We start from the raw sequence: 27,659 nt of genomic DNA on the forward strand, positions 1-27,659 counted from the left end.
TGCACAAGGTGCTTATATAGTCCAGATTGAACTAGGTGAGATTGCGTTGTGTAGAGGGTTGAATGTTGTTTTGCTGCAGTATCCATATACTGTGTCAGGTGATCTGCATGGTTTTTCTGATTCTACATGGTTTTTCAGGTTCTACTGTTACTATGATAGGATAGTATGTCCACTGTTGTGTGTAGAAGGGAACTTGATTGTGTCTTTATTCAGCAGCTTTCAAAAAATCACCTCTCTTCAATCACTGTGTGGATGTCAGAACTTGCCTCTGTTTGTTACAAGTTCATATTTTCGGTATAGAGATTCTACTGATTGTCATCATGAGGTAGGTCTGGAATAAAATCCTACAATTCTAGCACTAGTCCAATCTTTATTGTTGCGGATGTGAATGCTAAGTCACTACTGTGGCACAGCGATTTCAACAATGATAGTGGTGAATTAATAGAGAGCTTTTTAGCCCAACATGGTGTACAGGTATTTAATGTACCTGCGAGTTGCCCACTATGCAAGTATGGTAGATGGGCATTGGCTATTTGGTTGAATGAACATCGACGTTACCATCGGTAAGTTTATTCCTGCTAATGTTTGTAATTGGAAGGTAATAGATGAATACTCAAGTGATCATTGATTGATTGTTTTGAAATTGCTGGTAGCTTGAGTGAGTGCTACCGATGTAACATTCCAATTCAGCAGGGTCATTCCTGCACAGGCTGCAAACAGGAAAAAATTTGTTGACTTTCTTTCAGGTAGGCTTTGTGTTAGAGGACCTGGCAATTGGTTTGTCAGTAGCGGCTTTCATTGATACTGCCGAGTGATTAATTCCTCCTAGTTTCGGTTGAAAGAGGCTCGCATCATGGTGAAGTAGGGAATTGTCAGCATTAAAAGGGACTGTCTTCTATATGTAGTTTAGGTAGGGGTAAGGCCTGAGGCTTTGATGGAATAACAACGGAGCTTCTTGTTCGTTCAGTTGGGATAAGTGTGAAAGTTGTCACACATTTTTTTTAATAAATTTTTGTTTGGAGGATACTTCCCTGTGTGCTGGAAGAAGGGGATTGTTAAATTGCTGTTTAAAGGTGGTGACAAGGATCCTGCTGTTACTTCATTGTACAGGCCCTTGACGTTGCCTCCAGTTATTGGTAAGGTCTTTGAAAAGGTTCTGTACCTGCATATAAATGAGAGGCTTACTTCACAAGGTTTACAGATGGAGAACCAGTATGGGTTTCATCCCAGAAAGAGTACTAAGGATGCGATACTCCATGTGGTTAGAATCAGCAAGATAGAATGTGTCTTTGGTATTTTCCTGTACATTTCCAGGGCATTTAACAATCTGTGGTGGTCCTCCACCATTTTTCAACTCCAGGAGAGAAAATGTACTGTGCGTGAATTGCAGATTATTTAAAGTTACTTCAATCATTGGGATGTGCTGTTCCACAAGGACAACCATGAGAGGTAGGCAAGATGCTGTCCAAGGGTTGTTCCCAGGGCAGTGTGTTGGGTCCTTTGTTGTGGGTGGTGGAGTTTGATTCTTTTCTGCAGCTGAGGTTGCCCAGGAGGTGTTGCATCGTGGCTTGTACTTTAAGAGGACTCTTGCTAGTCGAAGGATGCTCGCAGAGGGAGGTTGAGCTCCAAGCCAGTCAGGTTTGCAGGATACTTGAGCTGTGGAATCAACATAAGATGATGTTCAGCCCAGAGGAGACCATGATGATGCTCCTCAAAGGCTGTGGCAGTGAGTTGGTGAGCCTGTGTTTCTAAGACAGGCCAGCATATAAAGTATGTTCAGGTTCAAAAGTACCTCGGGGTGTTTCTTGATGAGAGATTGAAATCTAAGAAGCACCTTCAGTATGACGGGGGAAAGCCTGTAATGCCTTCTTTGGTATTCGACATTGGTCAATCCTGATTGGGGTCTCAATTTCAAGACTATGAATGTCCTGTATAAGGGCATGTGCAAGGCTATTATGCTATATGCAGCGCCTGTTCGAGCAGATAGGCTAAAGTTTAAAAGCTTACTTTATATTTTATTGAGGGCTCAATGCCTTATATTGTTAATGGTGAAGGGTGGTTGCTGTACAATTTGACAGGAGGCAATCTCAGTGACACTGCAGGTGTGAAACCGATAGATTTGATTGCATCAGCGTTATGTTGCAAAGAAATCCAGTGAGCTGACTTAGAGAAAATTCAAGAAATTGAACAACATGGTGATGCCTTGTGGCAGGCCAGATGGGATGAGGCAGAGGGTGGTTGTTATTATCTCTTCCCAAATGTTGTTGGTTTGCTGGACACCTCTTGGGTACACCCAGTACGTGATGCATCTTTCTGGCCATGGTGCTTTTCAGGACAGACTTTAGAAATTCGGTGTGGTAGGCTCCCAAATCTGTCCATAATGTGGACAACTAGATGATGCTTACCATGTGTATATCAATGAGCGATGTGCACAGAGACTATTTATTGGTTTGATATCATCAGGCTGGCATATCTCTGTACTAATTGGAGGAACTGGACTGAATGGGCGATTGTGGAAAATTTAATAACTTATCTTGCAAAGGAAAAGATTTCTGAAGGGGTTTAGGATTCTGCTTCGGTTTTTCCGTTTAAATTTTGTTCTTGTGTTATATTATTTATGTTTTGCTGCTGATTTTTTTTGTGTTTACAGTTGTTACTGTTATTGTGTTTTAATATTCTTGTTTTATGCTTTATGTTTTACGTTTTGTGCTGTGTGCTGAACTCACTTTTTTCTGTTTCATGTAAATAGTTCAGTTCCTTCATTACCGTGTAGTCCCATTCAGTCTTATTTAAGACTTTGTATGATGTGTTTTGTTTATGAGTTCATGATAGTTAGTAGTTCAACCAATGGGAATGTCACTTGTGGCATTCACATTGGTGACATCCTGGCTGAGGCTAGACTGAAAGATGTCAGTGCTGAGGTATTGAAGATGACCTCCGGTAAAGCCTGTAAGGGCTAGGTACAGAGGGGGTGGCATAGCAACTGAAACTGGCACATGGAGGGTGTCTTCCCCTATGAGGTCAGGATGCCATATTGTAAACAGCAATCAAAAATCACCTATGTACAGTCCTTCCTGCAACCAGTCTCATCATGTTCTTGTACATTCAAAATTTGCTTATGTAGATTAAGTTCATTAATATTATTCATATCTTTAGTTGTTTTGTGTTCAACATGTAAAGAATGACTAAGCAGAATGAATAGTTTAATAAAACAAAATTAGATCTCTTTTTAGCTCATATTCCTGATCAAGTTTATACAAATTACTTTTTCTGAAATATTCATATATCAAAATTCTGGAGTTGTTTGCCTTGTAATAGATTCCCAAAAAAGTAATTAGTTTTAATGTTAAAGAAACTTGGATAAATTTTCAAATCTATTAGCCATGTGCATGTATCCAACCAGGAAGAACGCTAATGTATATATCCACTTTCCACAGAAATATATCCACAATTGTGAGCAAAAAGAATATATTCATACTCGTGAAAGAAATTAATAAACAAGTAGACTTCTTATCCTTTTACATGAATATAAATATATTATGTAATTAACAGAGTTACTAAGATTACCTCAGGAACTGCCTGGAACGCATTATTATAGTAATACAGGTATAAACAGATAATTTTTCTATAATGTGGTTATGAATTTAATATTTCAGTTAATAAATATTTAGGTGGGAAAACAACCATAAATGAAACAGATTACATACACTTTTAGGGGGGGAAAACAAGTAATGAAATACCTAACTATGCAGGAGATAAGTCATTCCTTTAATTTTATTGTGTTAGTATTATATGGAAATATATACGATCAGTATTTCAAAATACTATATACTAAATATTGTGATATATAAATTAAAGAAAGTTAAAAGTATTGTAAATTAAAACCATGAATTAGATTTAGTTCTTCTGAAAGAAAAATTATGCCTGAAAGCAAAAAATAACTGCTCAATGAACAGAAAAATACTATTTCCAAAGGTATAATGTGAAATTGAAACTGTTAAAACAGAGTAAATTGTTATTTATAGAAGTTTATTGTTAATGGGGAAGATGTTAAGAATGCCTGGAATGTTATATTAAAAAAGTTAAATTTAATGAAAAATTAATAAGATTTTATAAACTGATGTTTGTAAGGGCATCATAAATTTGTAAATGCATTCAATCAACAACACTTCTTGTAAGAAAATCTTTGGCAGTTACTGTGCCAGATTTAGATTATTCAGTAAATTGAGGAAGTGGTGAACAATAAAATATTCTCTGAAATTCCACACAACAGAAATATTCAATGAAAGGATTATATTTAAATTACAGAAAGCTTCAATTCCAGGGAATATGTTAATTGCCAATCTCTGTGGCAGATTGATAATTTCTGCCTTTTATCTGCATGTTCCATGTTCAAATCCCGATCAACCATGGTATTTTTTAACATGTTACAAAAATTCATTATCATCCGTTAGTTGTTTTAGAGTGTCAGCTGATTATTGTTTTAGAAGTAGATAAATTAATATTGTCTGAGAATACATCAAATCAAAGTTAAGCAATAATATTAAACCTTATCTCTCATGTAAATCTCAGCCTGGTTACAGGTTTTTTCTGATTTATTAAATCTTATAATTATACTAATCAAGTCAAGATAAATCTGTTATTACAAATTACCAACCAAACTCTGAAAAATAATATTAAAAAATCTTTATAAAATACTTGTAATGAATTATAGTAATTCATTACAGTAAATTATCGTCTAATCATTGTGGCTTTTTGAGGATATAGTTATGAAATTAAGCTAGTTCACTGTATAATTCACTAGATTGTGAAGGAATATGTGCTTGTAATATCTTTCAATTTGATATTTTTGCATTTGATGCAATATTACATTAAATTCATTATTGACAAATAAACCTACCTAAAATAATATCAGCAAATTTTTATTTTGTTTACATGAATGAATTATCTAAACTGGAAATAGATGGTAATATAATGTCTTTTGCAAATGAAATATCTTTGTATGTTACTCCGATAAAATTTGGGGGAAATGTTCAGAAAGTAGCTAATCTAGGTTTCAAGATTAAAAAATTATAGTACTCCAGGATAGCCAAATATTTCAGAAATTTATATAAAAACAGATTGCGTTAATTAATGTAGGTATGTTACTAAAACTGACAAAACCAAGTACTTTGGTAATAATGTTGATCAAATTTAAAATTGGAAAATTATAATATTTATTAATTTGAAGATGTGTGTCTTTTGTGAGGATAAATTTTAATTCCTGAAAATAAAAGTTCACAAAATATTCTTAATGATATTAAAAAAATTCTCTTCTCTATCACAGCTAATTATTACTAAAATTTACATCACTTTGACTGATTATAAATATTTTTAAAAAAATGTTTATTGTACCTGCTTGTATAATAGTTAGTTGAACCTTAAATTTATTAAAGATACATAAGAAGTTTTAATTTCTTAATAATAATAATTTTATTACTACAAAAAAAATCCTCTCATTCCTCCTTCTCCAAGCATAGGGCAAGTAATTTCCAGCAGTATTTGCTTCTGAGGACAGGACTTAAAACTGTTATTATAGACATTTTATATACATCATTTAGAAAAGAGTATTAATAAGTATGACAAGTATCTAGTACTCTGTCAGGCAAACACATGATTCCAGGTGCCCTGGACTAGTTGTTAAATTTGGACATTCCATCTGATTATGGATAATTTTGAATAGTTGTAAACCCATACAATGGTTGCACACACCATTGGCTTAAAAATCAACACCATACTACTAGTTATGAAATAGCTTTTATTTTGTTTTTGTTTTCAAAAACAGTATATTTAAAATCTCACCATAAAAAAATTTTCAAACGAAATAAAATTATTCTGCTAATCATAGACTACTCTATACATGAAGATTTATAAAATTTTCACTACATTAAATTATCAAATAAATTATTTCAAACTTTCTAAACATATTAGAGAAGAAAAACAATATTTCATGTGTACAAGAAGTACAATCAATGAACTAGTTTTTACAAAGGTGAAATTACCAAGGTATTTTAATTTGCTAATTGAATATATAATATCAACAAAACAAAAATGTATTTGCATTGATCAGTATGAAGGTCAAATTTTCTAATAAATATGTGTAGTCAAGGCTGAGGATAAATATCTAAGAAATGAACCGTAAGATTTTGATAAAATCTGGCCTATAGTTTTATAGTTTGTTTATCACCTTTAAAATGTTTCAGATTTTGGATTTTTTTTATAAATATTATAATAAAAACCTATTTTTAGAGCTTATCAATGTCTTACCTTATTAATTATAACTCATGAAATCCATAATTAGATAGTTGTAAAATTTTGAAACATTAGTCGGTCATCATTCTGTTTTAAATGGACCTGCTGAATCTCAAACGACTAAATTTCTTACTTTCCTTTTTTGTGTTTTTAATTCCTTTTGGGAATAAATCTAAACAGATTCTTTGGAAGAATAGGTTTCTTTCAGACTGATTGTCCAAGAGTTAAATTTGATTCCCTTCATCACCTTGTAATGAAAAAAATTAAAGATTTATAATATAGAATCTGCTATCATAACCTTACTGCAATATTAATTTATAACAATGAATTTGTAGAATTACTAATTCATTATGTGCTATCATTAATATGATACAGTTTGCATTTGTATCTTAAAAAAGAAATATCATACCTTAAAAAAAAAGCATAGATAATGCTATGTTAGAAAAGTTAATGATTTAAGATTCAGCAAATCCATTTGAAACAGTATGGTGATTGCTGCTTAAAAATTGAATACAATCTTGTGTTGGTTTTTGTGGTCAACAAATGCAAAATTAATATGAGTTATCTATGTATAATGATGAAAATCAGACTACTTTTACACTTTTAACATATTGCCCTAAAACTTATGACCATACATGATATTTAGTCAGTAGAGTCTGGATTTTCTTGATTTATTTAATTTTTCACATTAAAGTACATATACTACAAAAAAAATTGATCAGTCATTTCATGTTGTCAAATATTAAATACATAAACATGAAAGTATCACAAGAGTTATTGTTTTATTTGTAATAATTAATTATTTTATTCTCTATTTCTTCCTGTTATGTTAATCTTCACTTCAACATATTTATTAAACCAAAATTTTTCTGTTTTCTAGAATACAGAATTTCTTTCTAATTCTGAGATGAATTACTTGACACTACTAACAGGCTTCACTATGAAAGAAAATGATCACTGCTTTATTCCATCCATAGAGTGTAATTTTATTTTTCAAATAACAAAACCAGCACGAAATGCGAATAAAATATAAGTTGTATGAATCTTTAAACACGTACCTGTGTACAGGTAGTTCTAATATCCCGCCTATTTATAACTACTATACATTCTAAATTTGTCCCTAAGAGTTACAACTGCATACAACTTAAAATGTCGTAAATGTTGTAATAAAGACTAACAGTAACAATAGCACGCACGAATCGTACGTCTACGTACCTTAATTACATGACTGCAAGCAAGTCATTCAATAAAGATAATCCATTTTTTAATCTTTTTTCTAGAGAATTGATAATGATAGCTTATTATTTTTTTGTTAACCTTACTTCTTGCTAAGAAAATTCTTTCTAATATACGATTGTTCAATGCGTCGCGTTGGTTAACCTGACTAATTCAACTAACAGATGTTTGTGACAGCTGCGGTAGAGTTACTTTAATTGTGTGGTCTGGTGAGACGAGTGGAATTGTACTTTCGCGTTGCAAAATTTTATGTCGATTGTTTACAGATTACGCAGTTATAAGTTTGTTTTGTTAGTGCGCGGTTTTGTTTTGTTTTATTTGATTAAGTAGAATTTGTATGAGATGATTGTTAACATTGTTTTATTCTTGTTTAATTTAAAATAATTTTATTTTATATCGATTTAATTTTAAATCAATTAAGCTATAAAAATGACCGATTGCAAAAGCGAAATTATTAATAAAAATGATAATGACAGTACTTCCTATGTAATGTACGATGCATTAAAAAATTTATGCGAAAGCAACGCCGATTATTTTAAATCTGACACAAGTAATATCGGCAAAAATTTATATTCGACATCGTTGTCTGTTATTAATAATATAGTTAGTATTAAACCACTGGTTGATCATTTTAGAAATACCTGTGCTGCCTATGATTTCGATGAAAATACGCCAGGGAATGGTTATCGTAGCTACGTTATGATGGTCGATGCTTTCGTAAATTATGCCGTTAAAATTAACCGTCAGATTTGTGTTAACAGGAATTCTTATTTTTTCCGTAAAGGAACAGCTTTGAAGTAAGTTATTAATATAGAGTTCAACTTTTTAGTATTAGCTTTAACCGATTGAAATTCTACAAATATAAACGTTGCTGTTGTTTATAATAATAGATAATTTACACGTTAAATTTTTATTTTGTGTTTATATGGTGTAGTTATATGTTTATGACATTTTATATTATTACAAATAAGTCAATTTTTTGAAATCTCTTTTCAAAAAACTTTTCTAGGTGTAACAGTGATCTCTTTTAGTAAAAAGTTACTTGTTTTAAATCATATCTTCATTCTTTTATTGAATCTCTGTTCTAATCTAATCTGCCTCAGCATATTTTCATATCCTATCTCTTAAACTGTGCTTTGTATAATTATTGTATGTCTTCCCTTCGAATTTTTATTCTCTAAATTTCCTCATAGTATCTTAACCCTTGCTTGTGTGAATTTTTTATTATTGAATCTATGCTGTTAAGTATTTCTTGTTATTTGTTAATTTTAGGAAATATAATTATTTAATTAGGAAATTTTAAGATCTTCCTAAAAGTTATTTTTAACACAAATTAATTGAAAAGCAGTGACTGCAAACTACACCATACGCTGTACTTTTGGTTACATGACTTTTTGGTTTCTCACTGTGATAAAATAGTTTTCCCATGCATAATTGTATTAAGTAAACTTGGTTTTGTTTTTAATTAATAAATAATTATGATATTAATTAATCATTCAAAAGATGATTTACTGGCTATGAATTTGTTCTGTATACTGTACATAGCAAGTCATTTGTAATTTTACATAATTTTCACCAACAACCCTAGTAGATAAAAACATTTCACATAATCTTTATTGCTTTATTTATAGATTCTTTTTTTCACATTTTTTCAGTATTGTATTTACTTGTTTTTTTCCTTTTATACAGTTTTTAATATTAACTTTTCAAATTGATCTGATGCCTCAACACTGTCTACAATATATACTACTACCTATTTTCAGTCGAACTGAGATTTTCATTTAACATAAATAAATAAATCTTTTATTCTGGCAGTATACAATAATACATTACATGAATGTCCGTAGTTGCGCTATTCCACAGATAAAAAAAAAATAAAAACTTTTCTTTAAAAAAAAAAAAAATAAAAAAAGGAAACGGGTAAAACTTTGAGCAGAGCAGTTTCAAAGAATACATAATTATAAAATAAAAAGTTAGATGTGATTAAAATTCATATTAATTATTTAATATAAATATATGAAATAATGCAAATGTAAATAAAAAAATAACTACATGGTAATCCACGATTCAGGTGTTAATAAAAATTGTTGAGCATTATATACACATTAAATTGATACAGAAAATTAAGGGTTTTTTAAATATCTTTTTAATTATTTAAAAATAGCAGTTTAAGTATAATAAAATCCTCTCTTGTAAGTTGAAATATTGTGTTAAGTTGCACGTAGATAGAACTGTTGTCTGGTTTGATAGAAGTTGATGTTGTTATTTTGTTTGAGAATAAGTGACTATATTTTTTTAGCAAAGGCATGCATTCATAAATGTAAACACATAGATAAGTTAACATAATTAATTTTTTTAAATATATGTCTTATGATCCAATCTTAAAATTTGTTCTGACTTATTGAGAGAGTCCCAAGAAATATTTTACTTCAGATGGAAATTTACATAAGCTTAATAAATATTTAATAACGGTGACAAGCTTACAGTTTTGTCAAGTTTATCCAAAATGAAACATTACAGTTTGAATTTTTTTCAAATGAAATCAATTTGATTAACCTAAAGAATTTGTCCTTTAATAAAACATTCAGTAATTTTTCTTTATGGACAACAGAAATACTATCATTATTATTTATTAATGGGAATTGTGTCAGTGCAATTAGCAGTGTTATATTTGAGGATAGTATTAAATAATTTAAGATTAATACTGCTTTTATTTAATGCTTTACGTTTATAAATTATCAGAGTTCTTAGTTATTATCATTATTTATATTTTAATAAATGGCTGGTCATATTTATTTACTAGTAGGGTAATTTTTTCTTGATTTTTTTTCCTGTTGTGATATTTGTGATTAAACAGCTTATAATTGAAACAATAGCAGCTCTTTTGTAGCTAATATAATTGGATTTGTAAAATACACACACACACACACACACACACACACATATATATATATATATATATATATATATATATAAATTGTCTGCTTACTAAAAATATATTACACATTGTAAAAGAGTGCAAAAATTATAAAAAAAACTAAATCAGCACTGTAAAAACTCAATTAGAGAAATCAGCAGTGAATATAATGCAGGAAAGTAAAAGAACACGATCATATTTAACTTTTATGTGAAAAAATTAATAGAAATTTTTGAACTGTTTGTAGACACTTGGAACTCTGGTTATATGATAACAGCAAGATAAAACGATCAAACTATTTTTCAGTTCTTGGAATCTCCAAGAAACCAAAATCTGAATTCCAGAAAACAAAGTTATATCACCACTGTAGTTGTCAAAACTGATAGACCATACATTTTTGTTAGATTTATGTTTTTATTAATTTGATGTAGTAAAGAGGTTTATTTCAAAGATGCTTGAGGCCTCCCATCATTTTTTAAGGAATTGGGGAAATTATTTAATAAAATGCATTCATAAAAGATATCATAAGTGTAATAGGTTTAGATGATCTGATATAAGACAAATTTGCTCATGAAAGTGGCATACCTATTGCCAAGAATTACAGGTATTCCATGCTGGTCTTACTGTTTTAGTGTTAATATAAGAAATATATTCCTAACGTAACAATTCATAAAAAATCTATATAAAGATTTTTTATAACGAATGAAAAATGTTGTGGCTTCAAAAAATCCTTGTTTCTTCAACTGATGATCAGACCTAAGATCTTCTGGTTGGTTTCCTTTTGCCTTCTTCATTGAGCTGAATATATTAATGTCAGTATGCCAAGCTTGCTAAATGCAAGTGATATTCAGCCTTTCAAGTGACCCCTTCCATTCTATTCACCATAGGAACTGGCTGAAAATTAGGAAAGGCAGCTCTGATTTGTGCCAATTGAATCTTAGATTTTTTCATGTATCAGATTCAACAAAAACAAATCAGATTCATCACATTAAAGTTGCAAATTAATTTACCCTTTCTGTGAGAAATGCATTACACGCTCTGACTCCATTCAGTAAGGTAAAGTTAAACAAAAAATTAAATATTTATTAACTAACTAGATCGAAACTCTGTTTTTTTTTTCTAGTTAAACATACACAGCAGAGAAAAACATCAGATTAATAAACCGTATAATTTTATAGGCATAAGTAATTTAAATGAGCTAATTGATTATATAATAGTCCAAGAAGACCGTTATTTTTCTATCTTAAGCAATAAAATTTATATATATATATAAAATATTGAATACAAAGAATAATAATTAATTTTTGAAGCTCAATACAAATTTCAAAAGGTGTTAATACAACAATTAGTTCTTTATGTTTGAGATAGTAAACTAATTTTAATACTCTTTTATTTGCATTTATTATTTTATTATAATTTATTTATTATTTTATTATATTTTTGTTAATATTTTATTTGTATTTATTGTTGTATGCACATATTTTTTTTTATTATACAGGCCTTGTTTTATTGTTTTGTAAAGATTTCCTTTTTTTAAATTATGTTTCATATAAATTTTACAAAACACTACTGTAGTTGCTTCAATTTTTATTTATATAATTATTTTTATCGTGATAAAATCATAAAATTGTAAGCTATAATTGTGTACTATTATTAATAAACTTATACATTTTTTTTTACACAAAAATCAATGTTAACATTACCTGGGAAGAAGATTCCCACAAGTTATTTCTCACCTTTGTGTAATATAAACATATAAGGCTGGCCGAAGGGTATGGTGGTGAATATGCTGGCTTCTAGATTGTTTGGTATCAGGTTCAGTTCCCAGTAAGGATCTGGCAGTTTTTCACCTATCATATTATGTTATAGTTGTCATTTTTCACCTCATATTCCTCGTTAAAAAATGTACAAATCCATATCCGAGGTTGTTTTTATAAAAAAAAAAATTTTAACAGTGGAAATTGTTAAAATAAATAAATTTACTGTTTCCAAACAAAACTGGATTGAAGTATGTGATTATATTTTATGCAGAAAATATAATACTGTTTATTATAAATTATTGATGAGTTATCTTATACTTATCAAGAATGTTTAAAAAATGTATATTGTATCCATGTAAAACACTCAATGTGTGTTTCTAGGAAAATTCAAGCGATGAGAAAACTCAACAAAAGAAATAATAAGTGGTATTTTTTAATTATAATTTTTGAATTTTGTGAAAATTAAGTTGTGAAAATTGAGAATCAGTTTTAATTCAGTTTTTAACAACAAACAACCAGATTTATTTCAATATTTTCCACATTTTTTTTTTTTTAATAATGATTTCAATTGCTTTGGTAGCCATATTCAGAGACTTCAGTGCCGTATTTTTAAATACAGCATCAGTTATTTATTATTGTTGGAAATTTTTATGATATAAGTACACATTTTTCAATCCGGTCAAAAAATTATTATATTTGAATTACCCCTTTTCATTTTTTAAAGCCGTTTTTTGTGATATGATCCTCAGAACATTATTTGGATTTTGATACTAGTTGATGTTTCTCTGATTCCAAAAATAAAAATAGTAAAATAAAGGTTAAACTATTCTGTATGAGTGGCTATGTGCATTTGGATCTGCTTGTGTATGTACTTTTGAAACGATTTAACTTGCAATCCAAAAATTTGCTGTGGTGATTTTCACTTTGAAGATTTATTAGAATTTTATTAATTTTTTTAAATTAATAAAATTAAAGTTTTGATACAACTGGTATCAGTTGCAGTGTTTTTATTTGTGTATTAATAGTCTGTAGGAAAAAACTTTAGTGTTGGATTGAATTGATGCAAAGTTTTAATTTTACAGTTTAACAAATCAATGTAGATCTTTTAAGGCTATATGATCGATAACTTTTTGTTATCTAGTATTATTTTTAATAATTTTTTATTGATCATTTGCAAATAAGATTTACAAGGTTTTTTTGTTTTGTTTTCTTTGTGATAGTATTATGCATTTATACTGTTTATAATAAAGCTTTCCTATGAAATTTAGAGATTGAGATAAAAGCGGTTTTTTTTATTGAAGATAGAGAGCATTAGAAATGTATTAAGCAACTATATTAGTTATTTATAATATAAAATATTTTGAAGATTTAGTTAATAAAATGACTTCAATTTCAATCTTAGGTACTGACAAATATTCATTTTAATGTACTTTATACATATATTTATTACTTTATATAAATTTAGTGCAGTATTGTAAGTTTATAGTTTAGCTATTTATTCATGTCTAGACTGATTAATATTCTTTATAAAATAATTAATGCTGTTTAATCAGTGTTTTTGGTAGTTGAATTATGTGGTATTTGACCCTAATTAGAATTAAAAATTCAAACACTTTACTACTACTAATTTATTATGATTAAAATATGTTTTTTTTTTTTTTTTTTTTTATCTGATGAAACATTATTTATTACAGCAAATACAGTGGGGTGCAAAAGTAGATATACAGTAGGTATGCTGGTTTTATTATGAAAAAATAATAGCTTTATGAAGCCATAATTAGGATGACAAAGTTAATTAACATAATCACCTTGTCTTTCTTCATCAAAAGTATCTCACAGAATTATAATTGGTGATTTGGATTTCCTCTATTAATCCATGAAGTAATCTTGGCCAATACTCTTGCAAACCTAAATGTTGTATTAGATGACCCAGAGGTCTACAGGATGTCTAACTCAACAGAAGCTCTCTTTTTGGATTTGTTTGGGCTTTGAGTAAATGCCTGAGCAACTTTTATTTTCACAGATAATAACACCGACTGGTCGGCCACTTTATGGCGTATTATAAATGGACCCAGTTCTATCAAATTTATCATGCAGTCTGTAAGTTGATCATCTACTTGGTGGAGATTTATCAATTTCTTCTGCCCATTTCTGTCAAACCTGCTCAGCATTCTCTGTCTTCCAATATTGTTTGAGTATCCACTTACATTAGTAGTTTTTTAAATTACCATATTTTCAGGTAATCATTTAAGCAATGATTACCTGAAAAGAAAAGAAAACAGTAATTACAGAACAAAAGAATAGAACAATAACAGATATAATATGAGTATATTAATATTATAGTACAGTAAAGCATTGTAACTGTATACCTTCTTTTGTATTCCCTGTAAATACAGGTGTCCCATATAAAACGCAACCCAACCTTATATTGGTAGGTATTGAAATAATAAAAAGGCATGTGTAAATATAAATTTACACATAAATGTAATTTCTAATAATTAAATGTAAATGTAATTTTTATTATTAGAGGTATTTTGTATTTTTATTATTAAAGGTAAATGTAATTTTTATTATTACCATCCATTACCTTACATTTAAAGTAAATGTTGGAAGTGGCCGCCATCTTCTTGAATGCAAGCTTCAATTCTTTTTACAGCGTTTCTTGCAACTTTTTTCAAAGTTTGTGGCTGGATATTTAATACAGCTTGTTCAATATCGACTTTCAATTGTTCAAGTGTTCGTGGTTTGTTGCTGTAGGCTTTTTCTTTGAGGTAACCCCATAAAAAAAAAACCGCCGCAGTCAACTCTGGAGATCTTGGTGGCCACAAGCCCCGTTCTTTGTACGGTTATAAGATAACCGTACTACTATTTAGTTTTAAAGTACGTTCTGTTAGTCAGGGCTGCGAAGGAGACGCTGTTATTTTTTTAAAACCGTGGAATAGTGTAAAAACCTAACGCTCTATAGACATCGCATTGTGAATTATATCTGTTGTGTATTACCGAACGATATATGATTCTGTTGAATTCTTCCACGCGATATCCGATTCTGTAGACAAACGAATCCAATCTTTTAGGAAAAGTGAACCGTTAATTTCTGAAGGAAAGCATTTATTTCTGCGGGATGTCGTTTGATTTTTTAAGAAACTCTGTGCAAATGATGATTTCCTGATCTCGTTCCTAGTAAACATGGCTCGAACTTCTGAACGATTGCGATCGGGAAGAATAATTGTTTCTTGAAACAGCCTTGAGCTGACCCCCTCTCTTTTCTTCTGTTTTAGTCTCCGGAGAAACCGTAAGGTATTACTTCAGAGGATGATATGTATGAATGTAAATGAAGTGTTGTTTTGTACAGTCTCAGTTCGACCATTGGTGAAATGTGTGGTTAATTGAAACCCAACTACCAGACAACACCGGTATCCACGATCTAGTATTCAAGTACAAAAGTAACTAATTACCTTTATTAGGATTTGAATCTTAAATCTCTCGACGTCGAAATCTGTTGATTTGCGATGACGAGTTTACCACTAGACCAACCCGGTAGGTCTGAGCTAACCCTTAGTCATGTTCAAGATAAAATTGCTGCGCGGTGATCGTTCATTCTTAGCGCATATCCCTTTTCTGTTTATTTTATTCCGTTTACTTATTTCTTTTTTTTAGTATGTGTAAGTCAGACGTTCTAGAGTTAAGCGCTCGGGATGCAAGATAATGATGTACCCTTCTTGCGATGTAGTTAGGGGCAGCTACATATGGACCGACCCGAAGCCTCTTTTTCCTGTCGAATGGCTTTACAATAAGGCTAATGGCTGAAATACCTTTAGGATAAAGCCCGTTCGCCCAATCCCTTCTAAAAAATAATATTTATATTCATAAAATTGTCATTTTATCTGTTAATATCTCAAAATTCTTGTTTTATGATAACTATTCGATTAAGTTTGCGTTTACAAAATGTTTACAGAACGCCCAGCTCCCAACTAAACAGATATAGTATTTTTTTCTATTTACTTATTCAGGATTCGTTAAAAAAAAATCAGCCTGTAAAATTTGTAGCGATTATTGTTGAGAACTTTTTATGTAAATTTTGTTAGAATCTCTAATCTCCGCGCTAAACCGTTTTGTGTTACGTAAGAAATGTTAGGTATAAATATTTTACGAAAACTGACAAACTTTTAGAAAATATAATTTTTTTACCTATAACACAAGCATAATTAAATGGAATTATTCTTTATTTAAAAAAAGTTAAAATAAAAAATTTTTTTTATTTTTAATTAATTTATTTTATATTAAAAATAAAGAAAAATCTTTAATCGTAACCGGGAGCAAATTTACGATAGGTATTATTATTTTGTGTATATCCCCTTGAAAGGTGTGTTATTTTTATAAAAATTAATGGAGCCGATTATTTTCCATTACTATTCAGATTTAATTCGGTTGTTGATATTAAAAAAATACATTTACGACACTAGTAGGTTACGGGTCTTAGGCAAGGTTAGCATTTAACCCTACCTCAAGCAGCTTTCTAATTTATTTTATTACGATTCTAAACATTGTTTGAATTTTAGGACGTATTCTACATTTCTCTTGTGCTGTAAAAAGACTAAAACTCATTCGTTACATTTTTTGAATTTGTTACTTAACAATATCTTGTTATCTGTAGGTTTATAAATTTACTGAATGGTGGTTTCAAACAAATTCAGCACGCTTAATATTGTTCAACAAGTTTTTAAGTAGGTAAGATTTTATTAAAACTTTATAATGCCCGATGAACATTTTGTTAAATGTTAAACTATTTGTTTTTTAATGGCATACCAAAAAATAATTAATAACCTTTTAAAAGCTCATGTTATATAACGCTTTTAGTTTTTGCTCCATCTTCACTATTATTAAATATATTCGGTTCGATTTATCGTTAAACAGTTTATTGTTTTACTTAATTGTTATCGACTTTAAAATTATATTTAAACGGCTGTATTTAAAACCGACGAAAAGATCTCTTTCAAATGTATTTCGGAGCTAATTTTCAGCTACTTCTTGAATGGATTATAACCGATCGCGGTGTTATTAATTGTACCGTTTTAAAATGCAACTAGTGTTATCAGATGTTCCTCCGAACTGCCTTTGTAATAAAGGTTTCGGTAATTTAATAGTCAATTGCTCAATTTTTAAGTGTTTTAAGCGAGTAGTTCAATTTTACAGTGTATTCATTTTTCAGTAATCATATTTAACGAATTATTTTTCAGTAATTTTTATTGTTAATATCTAGGTAAACTATAGAACGCTCGTACAGCGTTCTGCAAAATTTTGACGTGAACCCCCTTCACATCATCGTAAAGTTTTTTCTATCCCCTAACCGTTATTTCACGATTTGTTGCCGATCGGCTGGATTCATACTTTAATGGTTGTGAACTTTAATCCTTAGTTAATATCCTTCTGTTATCTAACATCCTTACTGCTGAGATGTTCAATTGTTGTGAGATGTCGAACCGAACCGTGTTATAAGAAGGTCGATCTAACCCGATACGGGTTGCTCTAGATTCTTATTAATTTTTTATATATTCTTTCTTCTGTAACTATAAGTTTTCGGCAGATTTCGGATTCCCTATTTGTTTTTTTTTTAATACTAATTGAATTTTATTGCGTATGAAAAATCTGACACATTTGTTTCTTATGCACGGCTTACACATACATCTCGCACAACGTAATTTAATATATTTATCATTTTATTTAAATACAATATTTTTTTTGTTTATTTAATTCGATGATTCTAACTAAAGCGCTCGACATACCGTATTTTAATACCGCGCGTGTGGCAGTACTAGCGGCGACGGACGCCGCTGGTTAGCGGCGGACTAATTAAACTAATGTAATTTAAAACTTACATAGAACAAAATTTTGCTTGTACGGTCGGCAGATGGTTTAGCCGCGAAACTTAACGCACCGGGTATCGAGTCGTCCGGGTAATCGAGTTCGAGACCCATCCAGACAAGTTTAATTTTTTACTTCTTTTACTCTTTAACTATTATTAATTTATTTAATTCTACCGCTCACTTGTGACGTCAAAACATAGCAGACGACTACAACAGCAGTTTTTGGGGTGGGGGTGCGATTTTGCAAATCTTTTTTTCTAAATATTGTTATTTTTTAATCATTAATAAATGTGCCTAAGAATATTATGACCTTAATTAGGCGAAATCTCGAGATACTGAGGGTGACCTTGTTCTACAGTCTCACCTCCTTGACCTTTTAAGTTAAAATTTATTGGTTTAATGTCCCATACATAATCTGACCAAGTTGGGTCAAAATCGATCCAGTAGTTCTGAAGGTAAAAGGTGATTTAGAAGCCAACACCGAACACACGTACATATGAACATTAACATCCGGAAAATTTCCATCTGGTTTTTTGGTTTTTGTTTTTTTTTTAGTTCATTAGGTGTCAAAATGTCAAGATCCGGTGAAACCGTATGCCCAAATTGGACCGATTACAATACTTTCCCTTCTACAACTGTATCTCTGCTGTAGCGCTAGACGCGAAACTAAAATGTTAAACCTGATTACAGGAATTCGAGCTGACTGTTTTCCAGATTAAAGGCAGGAATATCTGGAAGGTCGGCAGAATTATGAAGAAACTGTTTCGTTCGGAACGATTCCAAAACCGCATAAATCACTAATAATATAAATCAACTCTGATTACTTTCCCGATTAGTGTAATTTTTATTTAGATTTTAACTTAAGCAATATGTATATATATATATATATGTTTAATAATTTATTGTTATTACTTGAATTATTAGTGTAGTTGTATTCCAAATAGGTCAGTAAATTATTTAAATTGACATAATCAATTTGGTTTCCGACCCGAATAAAAACGGAAGATTCGATTACTCAACAAGGTTATCTCTGGCAGTTTTAACGAAATCAAAAAACTTTAGCTATTTGTTTAAAAAAAATTTGTTACGTTTCCTCATCTTATTACGATGAAAAAGCTTGAAACCTATTGTACTAGAGAGGCAGGATTTAAACTTTTGGAGAATCGTCTTAAAATTGGAAAACGTGTTTTTGATTTTAGGTTCACATTCTAGTAAAAGAAAAATTTCGAAATTATGGCCTTCCGAAGGGGGTAAGTTTTGTTCCCTATTTTATTTATTATTTATACGAATGATTCGCTCAAACTGAATGTAAAATCCTGTCCTTTGCAGACGACAACTTATTAATTTTTTTCAGGCGAATTGCCAGCAAAATCAAGCGTTACCCCAATAAAATTGTGATTTAACCGATACTAAAGTATGGAAATACGCTATTTATCTAACTCAGGGGTAAATACACGAATTAAGATTTAATAACTGTCTTAGATTAAAGGCATTTAATGAATTGTATTGTTTCATTTCAGCCTAAAGTTTGTTCCTGTTCTTTTTAGAGAGGATTAAAATACATATTAAATATTTGGATGCGACGATGGACAGTCATTTTAAATAGAATTCTGTCGTCTACTATTTATATTATAAAACAATTTGTTTAATATTGAAATTTTATAAATTATAGAGGTTACTATTATTATTATTATTAAATTAACACATTTTCCATTTGGTCTCTCGTTACTTCGGTTTCGTATCTTATCTCCAAATCGTAGACTCCTCTCCCTTCATAATTTATTACCGTTCAGAAACAGTTGGAAAGTGATATTTGACAGACATCGTTTGTATAAGAATTTTTTCAAATTTTTATTGGATTTCCAAAAGACTTGGAAATCGCCCTATCATGTTTTTTGTCATTTTTTTTCGTCTGCTCTACCGGATGCAAATTTTAACCTACTTTGATGAAACTTGGTGGGGTGATGTAAAACTATTACGAATAAAGCCCTATTGATTTTCAAGTGGATCGGTGTACAGGAGTTAGAGACAAAAATTGGAGGCTTTGGTTTCATTTTCAGCATTTTTCGTTCTACTATTATGCACTTAAACTAATTCTTTCCTTAAAACTACAGTTCCATTTAAGTGTGAATCAAATATTAAGCTAATTATTTTACAATGTATTTATAATAAATTTATTTCTACAATAATAAAAAAAAATTGTTTTCTTTAATTTATTTTTAAAATTATGGCAACTGTAATACAGACAAAAAAAAAAGCAAAATCACAAATATTCATTCATCTTTTTAATATTTAAAATAAAAAAAATCTGATGTGGGCAACACATAACTTCCTTGTATGCCTATTAAATTACATATATACGTTTTTTAAAATGAAAAGTACTTAAAATTTTATTTCATTAAAAACTTCTGATACTTTCTTTTTGTTATTATTGAATTATTATTCATCGTAAAACTTTTTTTTTTTACAATGAGAGGTTAATAATAATTATTAATAAATCAATATGTTTAAAGTTAAAAAAAAGGAGATGAAGTCTCATTCGAACCGATGTGCCGTCCCCTAATATCGAAATATTTCATTAATTAAAGTTTTATTTGGCTAAAAACTCTGAAATCAATGAAAATAAGTACCACTTATGAAATATCGTTGAAAATCTCTCAATGAGGGCTTATTACTACCGCTAAGAGAAAGTCCAAAATCCAAAACAATTTGGATTTTGGATCAGTCGATTGCAATCAAAAGGGGGGAGGTGCATTTTATATTTAGAACTAAATATAAAATGTTCTAAATATAAAATGTCAACATCCTACGGTTAATAGGTTTTGAGTTATGCGAGATACGTACATACATGCATACGTACGTACATACAGACGTCATGCCAAAACTAGTTAAAATGGATTCACGGATGGTCAAAATGGATATTTCCGTTGAAATCTGGAAACCGAAATTTTTCCCGATCACAATACTATATATATATATATTTATATACCATATTTAATTAAATTAAAAAATGTAATAATGTTCAAAATATTAGCTGTACATTGAGGTGCTTAGAATTTCAAAAAATTGTGTTCTGCGATCCAGTACAAGCACTACAATACATTTTACGAAGACTCATTCGTTATTAGGTAATGAAGCAAATGTTATGTTAAAAGGATAGTAGAATGATTCGAATTACGACTGTTGCTGCCGTGGCATCAAGCATCAAAATTTTCTGCGCCGCCCTTATTTTCATTCAAACTGTAGGTGCTGAGATCTAGCGTATTTGCTTTATACTTTCATGAATATGCTCATAAAAGCATTAATTTAAGTGCATGATTTAATTTTTGTGACAGTTAACGGAGAAGATCCTTTTTAGACCTTAAATTGAACGTAACTCAAGGGCGACTCGACAAATCTTCATCAAATTTTTCCATACACAGCTGAAATAGTGTTCAGTCACACTACTTCAGCGTATCTAAATTTCAGTGAAATAGATTTATTTATTTTCAAGATTTTTGAGACGAAAGTACCTAAAACATCTACATCTAATTTTTTTCTTTTTCAACTTAAGCCGAAAAAGTTTTCAAGCTTAAATTAAAATATTTTAAAAATTATTCACTTTATCATAAAAATGTTTGTTTCATTAAGATGAAAAAAATTAAAAAAAAATCTAAGATATCTTTTACGGTTCCTGAGAAAAATGTACCTTGTGAATTTGTGCAAAAAAAAGTGATTCTCGTAAAAACATTTAAAACAATATAAATTAGTGATTTTTCTTAAGTACTTACAAATTAATACAACCCAGCTCTATGTGAGGGGTTGTCTGGGTCACCTCCTTCTTCATACATATCTTCCAATCTTTTCTTTTGCCGGCACTTTTTTTCTATTTCTTCGTCTACTTTTCCTGCTGATTATCGTCATAAATTTCTTTTCCCGCTATAGCTTTCTGGTATTTACACCGTGAGTCATCCACTGTAGTACATAAATCATGTGATGGGTTTTCGTTGGTGTTTCCAAGGTGCAAATATATGTCGGCCTCCGTGGCGCGAGTGGTAGCGTCTCGGCCTTTCATCCGGAGATCCCGGGTTCGAATCCCGGTCAGGCATGACATTTTCACACACGCTACAAATCATTCATTTCATCCTCTGAAGCAATACATAACGGTGGTTACAGAGGTTAAACATATAAAAAAAAAAAGATGGAAATATGTATTTTTTTCATATCTTCCAGGCCCTGAGTATTTCTTCTAATGACAAGGCTATAATATGTTAGCATTTTATCAATAGTCTCGTTTGTTCAACGACGCTGCCTTCCAATGATTTTACCATCTACAAACGTCACACATCTCAGTTCATTTTTTTCTTTCGAACCTTGTTCCCATTCGTTTTTGTGTATGGTCCCCGCATTCTAATTTTTCAATTTGAAAGTGCTGACCATAACGCTTCACTTCAGAAATAATGGAAAATGACTTTAAATCGCCATCACCCAGTTAATTACATTTATTTAATACCGTAAAGAGTTTTTGACCTTGAAAAATATTTACTACTCCGTTTACTTCCATAGAGCCAATTGAACCAGACTAATTTGAAGTAAATTTATCATCACGAAGCCCTTCCAATCTAACTTTACATCTACAGTATTTAGGCAAGATTTCTACATCTATAACGTTCCCTGTTGCGACTTAAGTAGCAGTGACCGCACTGTTTTTTGAAATCCAGTCATACCTCTGCCATATACCGTCAAATTCACAATAATAATACAATCGCAGTACTATTACAATACATTTTAGTAAAACCTTTTACTATACTCTAATTACAGAATACAAAACATTATGTTTCATAGAAAAATAAACTTTCGAAAAACACGAACATGATTCTGTAAAAAAATTCATAAAACGTTTTCTGGTTGTGAAGAGGTGTGATTCGTACACCATTGGAAAGAGAGGTATAGAAATTCAAACTATATTTTAAGCGCAAAATCGATAATTTTGACATTTTTTCATGACCTACTCCCCTTAAAATTTATTATAACTTGTATTTCGTATATCTGCTTAAAATTTATAAAAAGTTTAAAATAGTACGAACTGCTGTTAATTAATGATTGTATTATAATCATAACGTATAATTAATTTTATTGTTATTTAATCTCTCTTACTCCCTTTCCTTTTAATATTGTTTATTTACAATTTTAAATTAATCTAAAAAAATATGTGATTAAATAAATAAATAAAATAAATTTTATACAATTGTTTATTGTTATGTAGATATTAGTAGGAAATTCCTATTGAGTCATCTCGGTTTCATGTAATTGCTCTTAAAATAAAATTGAATTTCTTTGAATAAGCGTTGATCTAATCTCGAGTTCTTTAACGGTGATCCGTCTCATTGTTAAATGCTCCCCCTCACCACGAAATAATCTTGAATTCATAATAAGTAGTAATATTCAGGATATCATGACGTATATGGCGTAGAGGGAAAACATAAATCCATTTTTTTTTTTATCAGCGGCCGCAATGTTTTTATCCAGTGGCCGTTATTAGTTTCATCGATGCATACGGATTAGTAACTAGTAATTCAGGAATTAAAAATCGATCGATTTAAAACGATACGAATGAATAAGAAAAGTTTTGATAGTATTGAGGATTAATAGGAGGTGGTTTATTTTCCCTCAAAAGTGAGTCGATGACGAACGAAGTCAAATTCTACTCCGTCACGGTAACTCGTTTCTTCATGTTTGTGGTATTACGCCCTTCCCCAGAAACGGAACAGTTGTAATCGGTGACACACCGTATAATTTTAAATTAATACAGCGATACGCGTTAAATTAGTAGTAAAAAAAAAGGCTGTTCAGAAGTCAAAGTACAAAAATTGCAATGAAGGCTGTGATAGTATAAACTCTGATAACATAACAGACAGTTTATCTAATAGAAGCGATTAGTTATCCCGTAGCGTCCATATCTGAAGATTAGAATTCCATTGCAAAATTATGAAGAATTTGTACTATGATTTTACGATATGTTTTGGAAATTCCGTGTTTTATTTTGAGCAGCGTTTTATAAAATTCACTAATTATATTTTTAATCTATAATTATTGTTAATTGTGTTTTGGTTTTTTATTCAGAGCGTAACGTTTTTTTAACAATTAAATATCTACAATCTGTTCCCTCGAGACAATAAACAGATTTGCTGAATGTATATATTGATTTGAAGTAGAAAAAACACAACAATATACTCTTTTTTTATTTTTCCTGTTTAGTCTCCGGTAATTACCGTTCAGAGGATGAATAAGGATGACATGTATGAATGTAAATGAAGAGTAGTCTTGTACAGTCTCACTTCGACCATTCCTGAGATTTGTGGTTAATTGAAACCCAACCATCAAAGAACACCGAAATCCACGATCTAGTATTCAAAGCCGTGTAAAAGTAACTAACTGCCTTTACTAGGATTTGAACGCTGGAACTCTCGACTTCCAAATCAGCGATTTGGGAAGACGCGTTCACCATTAGACCAACCCGATGGGTTAACAGCAATATACTCGGAATATGCCAGGCTAACGACCTTGACCAGCCTGACTGGCATTCGAACCCCGAACCTAAATATAAAAGCAGAGACGCCACTACTTCGCCACGTAGATCGGTGAATTAAGTTAAAGCTGATTTTTTTTTTAAAGTTTCATTTGATGCTGGTTTTCAACACCTTTTAATTCTTTTCATAAATTTTTTGTGTAAAAATATTTTCAGCTTGCAATTACACAAAACGTATGCAGCTCGAGTTGCTTAATTGTTCCAGAGAATAATTGATTCTATTGACGTGATGTTTAGGAAGTGTTAAGTGTTACTCTCTATATTTATTTGCAAGGAGTAAAAAAAATTTGGATAAAATAATGTTGATTTAATTTTTATAGAATAAGCGAGAGATAATTTTCGAAAATAATTTGTAATGAGAGATCGGTGGAACCCTGATGCGAAGTCAAAAAAGAAGTTTTAATAAAATTTGTCGAAACAGGTTATGGTTTTTGCCTTTATAAAGTTTTTGATTACTTAGTGGGGTGCATCTTGTCGTATTTATGAATACTATACGGCCCTGTCGTTTCTTAAAATAATTAATCTCTACGAACGCCGAAGGTTTCATTCAAATCCGATCGGTCTAAGTTATATACACCAGAAAAGTATATTGTAACTGTAATTTGTGTGTGTAATAATGTTTTCGTTATTATTGGCGTTTATCATTGTGTTTCCTTATCTAATTAAAAGTTACATAATTAATTAGTTTTTTGGTAGCCGTGGTCATGTAAAACGATAACCTACTTTTATTTAATAAATACAGACAATAATATTTGTGTATGTGTGTGTGTGTGTGTGTGTGTGTGTGTGTGTGTGTGTGTGTGTGTGTGTGTGTGTGTGTGTATTTATATATATTTTATTTGTTTGTTGTCACAAAAACCGCTTCTCTTCCGTATTTGAAATCTAGTTGAGCTATTTTTTCACTTTTGTTTTCATTTTTGTTCACTTTATTGTAATGTTTACTACCGCATTCGGCTTCGCTCGGTTGCTGTATTTATTATTATTAATTTAATGAAGCAATAAATATTACTACCATAGAAAATATATAATTTCTATTAAAAAATAATATTTTGAATTATTATTTACTATTTATTTAAAAATATTAAATTATACTAATTATAATTAAATTTTATAATTAGTGGAGGGGGAAGCAACCCTTCGTGAAACAGTTTCAAACAAAAATAAATTCGTTTCACAGTTTTCCTGCAATTTTCTTTGGTTTGATATCTTTGTTAAACTGAAATCGCGGACAGGTAATTAAAAAACAGAACTCAGAACCGGTTGTAATTTAAAAAAAAAATTATTTTCCATTTCTATTAATGTTTCCGCAAGTCTTACATATTTTGTTTTTGCCAATTTAATTGTTTGTTTTTTTATATGGATCTTTAGTAAATAAAATACCTTATGTTAGACAATGTTTCATTTTCGACTAAAATTTGCTTCAGAAAGTGTTCTACAATTAATTACAAATGAAAAAAATGTTGATATTTTTACAATTTTCTTTTTTCCACGATGGTCGGTGACGATATGGATTAAAATTGTAAACTTTTTTTAACGACAAACCTAAGCAAATTTTATAGTTAAATTATACTTATAAAAAGCTTATTTCAAAACCTTTTTGGTCGTTTTCGCAGTCATCTCGGTGATTGTTTTTGCCATTTCCAGGTAGCGTGTCGGTGTGTAAATAGTGGCCGATGTAGCCTTTAAAACAAGGAAAACAAAATAAATCATTACTTAGAGAAGACGTACAATGCGCCTGAAATATGTAAACTAATCCGTTCCGGTTGCACGATGTTTTAAAACGGTACGCCCATTAAATAAAGATGTGTTAATATTCTACATCTTAACATGCTTGGATTGTTATAAAATTTTTAACGTCATCTCAAAAACTCATGTCATCGATGTACTAAATGAACAGACAATTCAAATCCTACATCTTCGGTCTGTTATTAATATGCTGCCTAATTAAATAATAATGATACCGCTCACAGTAGCATCTGCCGATGCCAGTGTGAAAACAGCAGCACTAGTCGCTGAGGAAGGTCGCAAGGATGACGTTTTCAAGTAGCTTTTTATAAATGTTTTATTATACGGTTCGGTTTTTCGTTACAAAGATTTAAAATTTTAATTATATTATTGTTAGAAAATTTACCTGAATTGAAGTAAAACATGTTTAGCAAACTATAAATTAAAAATAAATTTATTATTATTATTTTTTTAATTACGAGTATTACGATTTATTTAAATACATTATTACAAATAAATAAAATGGAATATTTTTTCTGTAACAAACTGATTTTTTTCACCATCAAATTGTTTTAGAACATGGCATATATTGTTGTAATTCATTACTGTTAACGCGAATCGTCGACTCTTCTAATTCTACAATTCTCTTCAAAACTCTTTGATGGAAATACGAGAATTATAATAACCAGAGACTTCTTTATGTAGTGTAGTGTACATTTTTTGTTTCAGAAATGTGTTATTTCATCCTCTCTCGGTGCTGTTACCTTTCGATTTGTTAATCGTTCTGCCTTTACATGTTCTGTTATTTTGAATAAATTTAATTAAAAAGCTTAGGTTATTTATTATAGCAGTAAATCTGTGTGTTCCTGCCTAATATGTTATTTCTGTCAAACGCTATATTTTTGACGATTCTATTAAGTAATTTTTAATCTCTGTTTGCTACTGTTATAGATCGTCGATCAACTTTTAGAAGATTATCATATAGTGTTTTTCACGGTAGTTTTTGGTTTTATTTATCTCTAGAGGTATATTCATTAACAAGTTTTCCAAAATCGCTTTTTTTTGTCTATTATTAGCTCCATTTTGTGTTTAAAATAGCTTTGTTTAGCCGATTTTATTATTTTCGTTGAAATATTTTCTTTTGAAATATTTCGTTAGCGCAGTATTAAAAAGTCCATTCTTCGATTTCTGTCCCGGTTTGTCCTCTTTTTCTTATGAATCTTACAATGACTTTCTTGATGCGAAGTTTTAAATTCGGAACGATTGTTTTTCTGCGATCGCATCTTTAATTTTGTCTT

At 30.2% G+C, this 27,659-nt stretch overlaps 1 protein-coding gene across 3 annotated transcripts in view; it reads left to right on the plus strand.

The window, feature by feature from the left end:
- Nucleotides 1-7,711: 7,711 nt before the first annotated feature.
- Nucleotides 7,712-27,659, plus strand: part of Hsl (hormone-sensitive lipase) — a 98,508-nt gene continuing 78,560 nt past the window's right edge. For 2 of the 3 annotated variants that reach the window (XM_075376533.1, XM_075376534.1), the window contains exon 1: nt 7,712-8,324. In XM_075376533.1, the coding sequence (XP_075232648.1) occupies nt 7,957-8,324 (368 nt within the window). In that variant the 5' untranslated portion in view covers nt 7,712-7,956. The remainder of the gene's footprint in view (nt 8,325-27,659) is intronic. The other variant, XM_075376535.1, reaches the window with a different exon arrangement.

The sequence above is a fragment of the Lycorma delicatula genome, chromosome 10, assembly GCF_047948215.1.
Source record: "Lycorma delicatula isolate Av1 chromosome 10, ASM4794821v1, whole genome shotgun sequence".
Lineage (NCBI taxonomy): Eukaryota > Metazoa > Arthropoda > Insecta > Hemiptera > Fulgoridae > Lycorma > Lycorma delicatula.